At 48.1% G+C, this 12,054-nt stretch overlaps 1 protein-coding gene across 2 annotated transcripts in view; it reads left to right on the top strand.

Moving 5' to 3' along the window:
- The window catches only part of MMS22L (MMS22 like, DNA repair protein), a 457,009-nt gene that overhangs the window by 434,409 nt on the left and 10,546 nt on the right, over window positions 1–12,054 (top strand). For both annotated transcript variants that reach the window (XM_063917017.1, XM_063917018.1), the window contains 2 exons: window positions 1,937–2,033; window positions 2,671–2,838. In XM_063917017.1, coding sequence (XP_063773087.1) covers window positions 1,937–2,033; window positions 2,671–2,838 — 265 coding nt within the window. The remainder of the gene's footprint in view (window positions 1–1,936; window positions 2,034–2,670; window positions 2,839–12,054) is intronic.

The raw sequence follows: 12,054 nt of genomic DNA, 5'->3' as shown, positions 1-12,054 counted from the left end.
CGATCTTCTTCCAGAAAGAACTGGCTTCAGTGCCTGAAGTTCAGACGTTTGTCAAGGGGGTACTGCATATACAGCCTCCTTTTGTGCCACCAGTGGCACCTTGGGATCTCAATGTAGTTTTAGGGTTCCTAAAATCACATTGGTTTGAACCACTCACCACTGTGGAATTAAGATATCTCACATGGAAGGTGGTCATGCTGTTAGCTCTGGCGTCAGCCAGGCGTGTCTCAGAATTGGCGGCTTTGTCATATAAAAGCCCTTACCTAATTTTTCATTCAGACAGGGCAGAATTGAGGACTCGTCCTCAATTTCTCCCTAAGGTGTTTTCAGCGTTTCACATGAACCAACCTATTGTGGTGCCTGCGGCTACTAGGGACTTGGAGGACTCCAAGTTGTTGGACGTAGTCAGGGCCCTGAAAATATATGTTTCCAGGACGGCTGGAGTCAGAAAATCTGACTCGCTGTTTATCCTGTATGCACCCAACAAGCTGGGTGCTCCTGCTTCTAAGCAGACGATTGCTCGTTGGATTTGTAGTACAATTCAGCTTGCACATTCTGTGGCAGGACTGCCACAGCCAAAATCTGTTAAAGCCCATTCCACAAGGAAAGTGGACTCATCTTGGGCGGCTGCCCGAGGGGTCTCGGCTTTACAACTTTGCCGAGCAGCTACTTGGTCAGGGGCAAACACGTTTGTAAAATTTTACAAATTCGATACCCTGGCTGAGGAGGACCTGGAGTTCTCTCATTCGGTGCTGCAGAGTCATCCGCACTCTCCCGCCCGTTTGGGAGCTTTGGTATAATCCCCATGGTCCTTACGGAAGTCCCAGCATCCACTAGGACGTCAGAGAAAATAAGAATTTACTTACCGATAATTCTATTTCTCGTAGTCCGTAGTGGATGCTGGGCGCCCATCCCAAGTGCGGATTGTCTGCAATACTTGTATATAGTTATTGTTACAAAAAAATCGGGTTGTTTATTGTTGTGAGCCATCTTTTCAGAGGCTCCTACGTTTATCATACTGTTAACTGGGTTCAGATCACAGGTTGTACGGTGTGATTGGTGTGGCTGGTATGAGTCTTACCCGGGATTCAAGATCCTTCCTTATTATGTACGCTCGTCCGGGCACAGTATCCTAACTGAGGCTTGGAGGAGGGTCATAGGGGGAGGAGCCAGTGCACACCAGCTAGTCTAAAGCTTTTACTTTTGTGCCCAGTCTCCTGCGGAGCCGCTATTCCCCATGGTCCTTACGGAAGTCCCAGCATCCACTACGGACTACGAGAAATAGAATTATCGGTAAGTAAATTCTTATTTTTTCCATTCTAACAGTCATTTTAGATTATGTAATATTAGGTCCAGTAGTAATTAAGTTTGTTATTCCCTGATACATAAAATGTAAAAGGAAACTGAAATTTTGAGATAGAGTACCTGTAACAGACACATCTGCTAGTGCTTAAAAACTCTGCATGCTACACCAATGAGTTGTGTATGTATTGCTAAGAAAATGGATTTGCATCTAACTCTAAGTATATTCAATAAGAGTCGGAAACTGCCGTCTTGTCGGAAAGACAGCAGTTTCCAACCGATTGAGGTAGGAAGGGGTTCCGACCTATTCAGTGTCGGGCCATTTCTTCCGACAAGTCTGGAAATCTGACTTGTCGGAATACACGCAGATCGGCGGCTTCAGGGTGTATTGTCGGAAGCGGGGATAAATCTGACAGGTTTTAGCCCTGTTTCCGACAATGTCAATCCGACTTTAAAAAAAGTCGGATTGAAGCAGTCGTGAACGGGCCAAACCTGTCTGGTTTGGCCCAGCATTGAACAGAGAGCTGTCGGGTCCTTTCCGTCGGAAAGGACATGACAGCTATTGAATACACCCCTAAGTCAGGATCTGTGTGTGCAAATACAGTTGTCAGTCAATTCTGCTTTGGTATTTCAGTGAAGAAGCTTTCTACGGATGCCCTGCAGCACATGGTGGAAGGCTGCCAAGCTGTACCACACGGTGAAGCTGGAACTCGTCTCACATCTATTTTACGGTAAATTCTGGGATGCAAGCCTGAAACAAAGGGTTAAAATCCTGTTGCTCATGAAACTATAAGAGAAATAACTAAAATACTCATAAATACTTGCTGAATGTCTCCACACCTTTGGTTCAATGGCACCAATAACAATATTAGTGAGCATATCAGCTACAGTATATACACTTTAAGTTAGCATCAAGTTTTGGGGTAAAGTGTTTCTGTGGAAGACAATGAGTTTGTTTAGATACGGCTGTATCTGAAATGACTGATCAGAAAGTAAAATATTTCTATGGGGCAGACATTAGCACCCACATATAGAAGGACATAATCTGGGAAGACAACAATGAATGATGGTGCTTCAAACAAGCTACTGTTTATTGACTGTTTATTGACTACTGTTTGTAACAAATTAAGACTGTAAAAGAAAATGTTTATGCACAAACACTTATATAAATGCATTCGTTTAGACGTCCGGTAGATAAATCTTATGGAAATCTTAAAACCATAGAGAGGATTTTTGCACTAGTCTAATATTCACGTACACACTAGCTTATCAGCAATATTATAAGGTTTGTATGTGCAATTAAAACTGCTGAACACCTGACCATCCAATTTGGTTGATAGTTTTTGCTAATCTTTTATTTGAATGCAGGCAGTTCATTCAAGAAAACAGTGGGGTGTATGACCATCAGATATTTGCCATTTTGGAGACCCTCGCTATTATAGACCAGTCACTTGTTGTCAACCTGATTCCTACAATAAGTCACAGCCTGAAAGAGTCAGAGCACAAGCGTGGGCTGGGGAGGAATGCTGCGTCCAGGTGAGGCTGTGCAATCTGTTACATCTGTCTTATACTGAAGGGTAGTTTATTCAGTGCGCTACTATGTCACACACGTGATCAAAAACTAATAGCTTACCTTATACTGCATAATAATGAATTCTAAGTGTGTTCCGTTTCAGCATACTATCCATATACATCATTATATAGCAGTAGGGAAACTATATACAAATAAATGTGTTCACTTCCCTCCAGGTAGCAGCACTCGTTGGGCTTCACATAACAATTAGTGTTTATGTTGCCTGATGACAGGTAATAAACCTGAAACGTTATGTGAAAAGACTGACGAGTGCTGCTACCTGGAGTTTTTTTTATATATATATACATATATATACAATATTATGCAAAAGTTATAGGCAGGTGGGGGGGGGGGACTACAAAGTAAGAATACTTTCCAAAATACAAGTGTTAATAGTTTGTTTATCAATCAACAAAATGCAAAGTGAATGCGCAGAAGAGAAATCTAAAATCAATCTTTAGTGTGACCACCCTTTTGCCTTCAAAACAGCATCAAATCTTTTAGGCAGTGCCGTAACTAGGCATTTTAGCGCTGTGGGCAAGAAATGACAGTGGACCCCACCCCCCACCCATGTAAGATAGGGGCAGTGCGCGCCTACTGCGCGTGAAAAATGTATAGGGGCGTGGCTTCACGGGGAAGGGGCGTGGCCACAAAATAATAGCAATTCATACTACGGTGCACAGTAGTCTACATTATTCAAATTACGCTGCACAGTAGCGCCACTACACCAGGTAGAGCCCCTTTTATACATTACAGCAGACAGCGTCCCCCTTTTTACACATTACAGCAGACAGTCCCCCTTTTTACACATTGCGGCAGCCAGTCCCCCTTTTTACACATTGCGGCAGCCAGGCCCCCTTTTTACACATTGCGGCAGCCAGTCCCCCTTTTTACACATTGCGGCAGCCAGGCCCCCTCTTTACACATTGCGGCAGCCAGGCCCCCTTTTTACACATTGCGGCAGCCAGGCCCCCTTTTTACACATTGCGGCAGCCAGGCCCCCTTTTTACACATTGCGGCAGCCAGTCCCCCTTTTTACACATTGCGGCAGCCAGTCCCCCTTTTTACACATTGCGGCAGCCAGTCCCCCTTTTTACACATTGCGGCAGCCAGGCCCCCTCTTTACACATTGCGGCAGCCAGTCCCTTTTTACACATTGCGGCAGCCAGTCCCCCTTTTTACACATTGCGGCAGCCAGGACCCCTTTTTAAACATTGCGGCAGCCAGGCCCCCTTTTTACACATTGCGGCAGCCAGGCCCCCTTTTTACACATTGCGGCAGACGGTGTCCCCCTGAGAGAGAGAGAGAGAGAGAGGGATATACTTACCTTCTCCCCGCTGACAGGCTCCTCGTGCTCGCATCTCCCTCTCGGTGCAGGCAGTGAGGTGAGAAGGAGGAGGAGGGAGGGGGAGCAGGGAGCCGCAGCAGCGCTATTTCATTGGTAGTAAGCGCCGCTGCAGCATCCCCCTCTTCTTCCGTATTGGCTGCCTGGCGCTGCTGTGGATGCTGGGATGAAGGAACCGCATCCCAGCATCCATAGCAGCGCCGGGCAGCCAATACAGAAGGAGAGGGGGATGCTGCAGCGGCGCTTACTACCAATGAAATAGCGCTGCTGCGGCTCCCTGCTCCCCCTCCCTCCTCCTCCTTGTCCGCTGCCCAGCGCTGGTCTCTTCTCCCTCCAGCGCGGCGCACACAGCAGAGGCGGCATGTAATGAGTCAATTTGACTCATTACATGCCGCTGGCCGTGCGCCCTCAGGGCAACTGCGCTATGTGCCAAGCCCACTTGGCACACACGTAGTTACGGCCCTGCTTTTAGGTACAATTGCACACAGTTTTTGAAGTATCTCAATTACTAAAGTTCCTCTCTGACCCCTTTTATACCCCTTTCAGACATCAGACCTGGGAAATTGCCCTGATTGGGTTCCAGGTCGTTTGCATTCCTAAATCGCGGGTTGCTGCGAGTTCACGTGCACAAACCCTGGATTTTGATGCATGTCTGTATAGAATCATACACTGCGTTTTGGACTTATGCCACAAATGGGGCATATGCAGCAGCAGCTTGTTCCATGGCTGGCCAGAGGGTCTGTAATTGTCCACATGTTTGGGATTGCAATCCCACCTGTACGTACAAATGAACCAATTGGCCAGCTTCTGAGGACTGCATTGCTGCTGTGAGAGCAAGCATGTGGCTTCCTATGGGAAGTGCTCTCTGTCATCACAGTCCAGACTGGCAGTCCACAGAAAACACCTCCCCTTGGGACTGCCTGTCCAGCATGGGATTAGTAGGAAATGCTTCCAGTGGGAAGTCACTGCCACTGCTAGGCAGTCCCTGTTGTTGACAGATTTTAATGGGGGATAGGGAAATTCTGGACATATGGTTGGGGGAGGGGGGTGCAATTGCTACAGGAGGATCTGTTGCCACAAAGTGATGGGTTAATATAGCTCGAGCCAGCTAGACGCACACCTGGGTGGTTTTAAATATCACCTATGCATATTTTTTACATTTGTCAGTTACGTGGTTTTAGAAATACTGTAATTTATGACATCTATATATGCCATGGTGATGTGTGCCCGTATGAATGGTGTGTAGTAGTGAAGTATTATGTATACTACATTTATAATAATTTTGCTGTTAATTAAGTTTAAAATCTTATATGTTCATGCTATGGTGTGCAGTACACAGTTTTTCTCTAACGTCCTAGAGGATGCTGGGACTCCGTAAGGACCATGGGGATAGACGGGCTCCGCAGGAGACATGGGCACATTAAGAAGACTTTGGATCTGGGTGTGCACTGACTCCTCCCTCTATGCCCCTCCTCCAGACTTCAGTTTGATACTGTGCCCAGTGGAGACTGGGTGCTTTCAGGGAGCTCTCCTGAGTTTCCTGTAAAAGAAAGTATTTTAGTTAGGTTTTTTATTTTCAGGGAGCCTGCTGGCAACAGGCTCCCTTCATCGAGGGACTGAGGAGAGAGAAACAGACCCACTTCTCTGAGTTTCAGGGATCTGTTTCTTAGGCTACTGGACACCATTAGCTCCAGAGGGATCGGTACGCAGGTCTCACCCTCGCCATCCGTCCCAGAGCCGCGCTGCCGTCCTCCTCGCAGAGCCGGAAGAGAGAAGCCGGGTGAGTATGTGAGGAAAATACTTCAGAGGCGGCAGAAGACACCTTGATCTTCATAGAGGTAACGCACAGCAGTGAAGCTGTGCGCCATTGCTCCCATTCACCTCACACACTTCGGTCACTGTAAGGGTGCAGGGCGCAGGGGGGGGCGTCCTGGGCAGCAATAAACACCTCCTGTGGCAAATACACATATATACATGTACAGCTGGGCACTGTACATGTATAAAAAGAGCACCCGCCATGTTATTAGGAAATTTGAGCGGGACAGAAGCCCGCCGCCGAGGGGGCGGGGCTTCTTCCTCAGCACTCACCAGCGCCATTTATGTTACTTTATTGCACAAAAGATTAGACAAAGCTGAAGCTAGGGTACAGTCAGGGAGTCAACCCAGGTCTGTCCCAATGTCGCCGGGACCTTCGGGGTCTCAGAAGCGCCCACTATCCCAAATAGTTGGCACAGATACCGACACGGATTCAGACTCCAGTGTCGACTACAATGATGCAAAATTGCAGCCAAGGGTGGCTAAATGTATTCGATATATGATTATCGCAATTAAAGATGTTTTGCATATCACAGAGGAACCCCCTGTCCCTGACACGAGGGTACACATGTATAAAGGAAAGAAACCTGAGGTCACCTTTCCATCCTCACATGAGCTGAACGAGTTATGCGAAAAAGCGTGGGAAACTCCAGACAAAAAACTGCAGATTCCCAAAAGGATTCTACCAGCGTATCCTTTCCCGTCACAGGACAGAATACGGTGGGAATCCTCCCCTAGGGTAGACAAAGCTTTGACACGCTTATCATAAAAGATAGCACTCCCATCCCAAGATACAGATACCCTCAAGGATCCTGCTGACCGCAAGCAGGAGGTTACCTTGAAGTCCATTTATACACATTCTGGTAAGTTGCTCAGACCGGCAATTGCGTCGGCCTGGGTTTGTAGTGCTGTGGCAGCATGGACAGATTCTTTATCAGCGGATATTGAGACCCTTGATAAGGATACCATTTTAATGACCCTAGGGCATATAAAAGATGCTGTCTTATATATGAGGGATGCTCAAAGAGACATTAGTTTACTGGGTTCCAGAATAAACGCTATGTCCATTTCTGCTAGGCGAGTCTTATGGACCCGACAGTGGACTGGTGATGCCGACTCAAAGAGGCATATGGAGTTTCTCTGACGTCCTAGTGGATGCTGGGACTCCGTAAGGACCATGGGGAATAGCGGCTCCGCAGGAGACAGGGCACAAGAATAAAAGCTTTAGGATCAGGTGGTGTGCGCTGGCTCCTCCCCCTATGACCCTCCTCCAAGCCTCAGTTAGATTTTTGTGCCCGAACGAGAAGGGTGCAGGCTAGGTGGCTCTCCTGAGCTGCTTAGAATAAAAGTGTATTTTAGGTTTTTTATTTTCAGTGAGTCCTGCTGGCAACAGGCTCACTGCATCGTGGGACTAAGGGGAGAAGAAACGGACTCACCTGCGTGCAGAGTGGATTGGGTTTCTTAGGCTACTGGACATTAGCTCCAGAGGGACGATCACAGGTTCAGCCTGGATGGGTCCCGGAGCCGCGCCGCCGGCCCCCTTACAGAGCCAGAAGAGCGAAGAGGTCCGGTGAAATCGGCGGCAGAAGACGATCCTGTCTTCAGACTAAGGTAGCGCACAGCACCGCAGCTGTGCGCCATTGCTCTCAGCACACTTCACACTCCGGTCACTGAGGGTGCAGGGCGCTGGGGGGGAGCGCCCTGAGACGCAATATAACAGATAATACCTTAGGTTGGCAAAAGAATACATCACATATAGCTCTTGGGCTATATGGATGTATTTTAACCCCTGCCATTTTTACAGAAAAGAGCGGGAGATAAGGACGTCGTGAAGGGGCGGAGCCTATCTCCTCAGCACACAAGCGCCATTTTCTCTCACAGCTCCGCTGGAAGGACGGCTCCCTGACTCTCCCCTGCAGACTTGCTACAGAATCAGGGTAAAAAAGAGAAGGGGGGGCACTATTGGCAGATAAAAATTATATAAACAGCAGCTATAAGGGAATAACACATATAAGGTTATCCCTGTATATATATATAGCGCTTGATGTGTGCTGGCAGACTCTCCCTCTGTCTCTCCAAAGGGCTTGTGGGGTCCTGTCCTCTATCAGAGCATTCCCGGTGTGTGTGCTGTGTTTCGGTACGTGTGTGTCGACATGTATGAGGAGGAAAATGATGTGGAGGCGGAGCAATTGCCTGGGTTAGTGATGTCACCCCCTAGGGTGTCGACACCTGACTGGATGATCGTATTTAAAGAATTAAGTGATAATGTCAGCACTTTGCAAAGAACGGTTGATGACATGAGACAGCCGGCAAATCAATTAGTGCCTGTCCAGGCGTCTCAGACACCGTCAGGGGCCCTAAAACGCCCGTTACCTCAGTGGGTCGACACAGACCCAGACACAGATACTGAGTCTAGTGTCGACGGTGAGGAGACAAACGTAATGTCCAGTAGGGCCACACGTTACATGATCACGGCAATGAAGGAGGCATTGAACATTTCTGACACTACAAGTACCACAAAGAAGGGTATTATGTGGGGTGTGAAAAAACTACCAATAGTTTTCCCTGAGTCAGATGAGTTAAATGAGGTGTGTGATAAAGCGTGGGTTTCCCCCGACAAAAAACTGCTAATTTCTAAAAAATTATTGGCACTATATCCTTTCCCGTCAGAAAAAAGTAGCGTTACCGTCTCCTGATACGGCCACCCTCAAGGAACCAGCAGATAGAAGGCTGAAAAATATTCTTAAAAGTATATACACACATACTGGTGTTATACTGCGACCAGCAATCGCTTCAGCCTGGATGTGCAGTGCTGGAGTCGCGTGGTCGGATTCCCTGACTGAAAATATTGATACCCTGGATAGGGACAATATACTGTTAACTATAGAGCATTTGAAGGATGCATTACTATATATGCGTGATGCACAGAGGGATATTTGCACCCTGGCATCAAGAGTAAATGCTATGTCCATTTCTGCCAGAAGAGCGTTATGGACGCGACAGTGGTCAGGCGATGCGGATTCCAAACGACATATGGAATGGTGGGGGCCCGTCTCAAAAATTTCAACGCGCAGTGGGCTCACTCGCAAGTGGACCCCTGGATTCTACAGGTAGTATCGCAGGGGTACAAACTGGAATTCGAGGCGTTTCCCCCTCGCCGGTTCCTGAAGTCTGCTCTACCAAAGTCTCCCTCCGACAGGGAGGCAGTTTTGGAAGCCATTCACAAGCTGTATTCCCAGCAGGTGATAATCAAGGTACCCCTCCTACAACAGGGAAAGGGGTATTATTCCACGCTGTTTGTGGTACCGAAGCCGGACGGCTCGGTGAGACCAATTTTAAATCTGAAATCCTTGAACACTTACATAAAGAGGTTCAAATTCAAGATGGAATCACTCAGAGCGGTGATAGCAAACCTGGAAGAAGGGGACTATATGGTGTCTCTGGACATCAAGGATGCTTATCTCCACGTCCCAATCTACCCGTCTCACCAAGGGTACCTCAGGTTTGTAGTACAAAACTGTCATTATCAGTTTCAGACGCTGCCGTTTGGGTTGTCCACGGCACCTCGGGTCTTTACCAAGGTAATGGCCGAAATGATGATTCTTCTTCGAAGAAAAGGCATCTTAATTATCCCTTACTTGGACGATCTCCTGATAAGGGCAAGGTCCAGGGAACAGTTAGAAGTCGGAGTAGCACTATCTCAGGTAGTGTTACGTCAGCACGGGTGGATCCTAAATATTCCAAAATCGCAGCTGATTCCTACGACACGTCTACTGTTCCTAGGAATGATTCTGGACACAGTCCAGAAAAAGGTGTTTCTCCCGGAGGAGAAGGCCAGGGAGTTATCCGAGCTAGTCAGAAACCTCCTAAAACCAGGCCAGGTGTCAGTGCATCAGTGCACGAGGGTCCTGGGAAAAATGGTGGCTTCTTACGAAGCGATTCCATTCGGAAGATTCCATGCAAGAACTTTTCAGTGGGATCTACTGGACAAATGGTCCGGATCGCATCTTCAGATGCATCAGCGGATAACCCTGTCGCCAAGGACAAGGGTGTCTCTTCTGTGGTGGCTGCAGAGTGCTCATCTACTAGAGGGCCGCAGATTTGGCATTCAGGATTGGATCCTGGTGACCACGGATGCAAGCCTGAGAGGCTGGGGAGCAGTCACACAGGGAAGAAATTTCCAGGGCTTGTGGTCAAGCATGGAAGCATCTCTTCATATAAACATTCTGGAACTAAGGGCCATTTACAATGCCCTAAGTCAAGCGAAACCCCTGCTTCAGGGTCAGGCGGTATTGATCCAATCGGACAACATCACGTCAGTCGCCCACGTAAACAGACAGGGCGGCACGAGAAGCAGGAGGGCAATGGCAGAAGCTGCAAGGATTCTTCGCTGGGCGGAAAATCATGTGATAGCACTGTCAGCAGTCTTCATTCCGGGAGTGGACAACTGGGAAGCAGACTTCCTCAGCAGACACGACCTCCACCCGGGAGAGTGGGGACTTCACCCAGAAGTCTTCCACCTGATAGTAAACCGTTGGGAAGAACCAAAGGTGGACATGATGGCGTCCCGTCTAAACAAAAAACTAGACAGATATTGCGCCAGGTCAAGGGACCCTCAGGCAATAGCGGTGGACGCCCTGGTAACGCCGTGGGTGTACCAGTCAGTGTATGTGTTCCCTCCTCTGCCTCTCATACCAAAGGTACTGAGAATCATAAGAAGGAGAGGAGTAAGAACTATACTCGTGGCTCCGGATTGGCCAAGAAGGACTTGGTACCCGGAACTTCAAGAGATGCTCACGGACGAACCGTGGCCTCTCCCTCTGAGAAAGGACCTGCTCCAGCAGGGGCCTTGTCTGTTCCAAGACTTACCGCGGCTGCGTTTGACGGCATGGCGGTTGAACGCCGGATCCTGAGGGAAAAAGGCATTCCAGATGAAGTCATCCCTACCCTGGTCAAGGCCAGGAAGGACGTAACCGCAAAACATTATCACCGCATTTGGCGAAAATATGTTGCGTGGTGTGAGGCCAAGAAGGCCCCTACAGAGGAATTTCAACTGGGTCGTTTCCTCCATTTCCTGCAAACAGGACTATCTATGGGCCTAAAATTGGGGTCCATTAAGGTTCAAATTTCGGCCCTGTCGATTTTCTTCCAGAAAGAACTGGCTTCAATGCCTGAAGTTCAGACATTTGTAAAAGGGGTACTGCATATACAGCCTCCTTTTGTGCCTCCAGTGGCACCTTGGGATCTCAATGTTGTGTTGAGTTTTCTAAAGTCACATTGGTTTGAACCACTCACCACTGTGGACTTCAAATATCTCACATGGAAGGTGACGATGCTGTTAGCCCTGGCTTCAGCCAGGCGTGTGTCAGAATTGGCGGCTTTATCATATAAAAGTCCTTACTTAATTTTTCATTCTGACAGGGCAGAATTGAGGACTCGTCCTCAATTTCTACCTAAGGTGGTTTCTGCATTTCACATGAACCAACCTATTGTGGTACCTGCGGCTACTAGGGACTTGGAGAACTCCAAGTTGCTTGACGTTGTCAGGGCCCTGAAAATATATGTTTCCAGGACGGCTGGAGTCAGAAAATCTGACTCGCTGTTTATCCTGTATGCACCCAACAAGCTGGGTGCTCCTGCTTCTAAGCAGACGATTGCTCGTTGGATTTGTAGTACAATTCAGCTTGCACATTCTGTGGCAGGCCTGCCACAGCCAAAATCGGTAAAAGCCCATTCCACAAGGAAAGTGGGCTCATCTTGGGCGGCTGCCCGAGGGGTCTCGGCTTTACAACTTTGCAGAGCAGCTACTTGGTCAGGGGCAAACACGTTTGCAAAATTCTACAAATTTGATACCCTGGCTGAGGAGGACCTGGAGTTCTCTCATTCGGTGCTGCAGAGTCATCCGCACTCTCCCGCCCGTTTGGGAGCTTTGGTATAATCCCCATGGTCCTTACGGAGTCCCAGCATCCACTAGGACGTCAGAGAAAATAAGATTTTACTTACCGATAAATCTATTTCT

Source organism: Pseudophryne corroboree, chromosome 4 (assembly GCF_028390025.1).
Source record: "Pseudophryne corroboree isolate aPseCor3 chromosome 4, aPseCor3.hap2, whole genome shotgun sequence".
Taxonomy (NCBI): domain Eukaryota; kingdom Metazoa; phylum Chordata; class Amphibia; order Anura; family Myobatrachidae; genus Pseudophryne; species Pseudophryne corroboree.
Note: the sequence above shows the minus strand (reverse complement) of the source record. Positions and strands in the feature narration are given on the sequence as shown.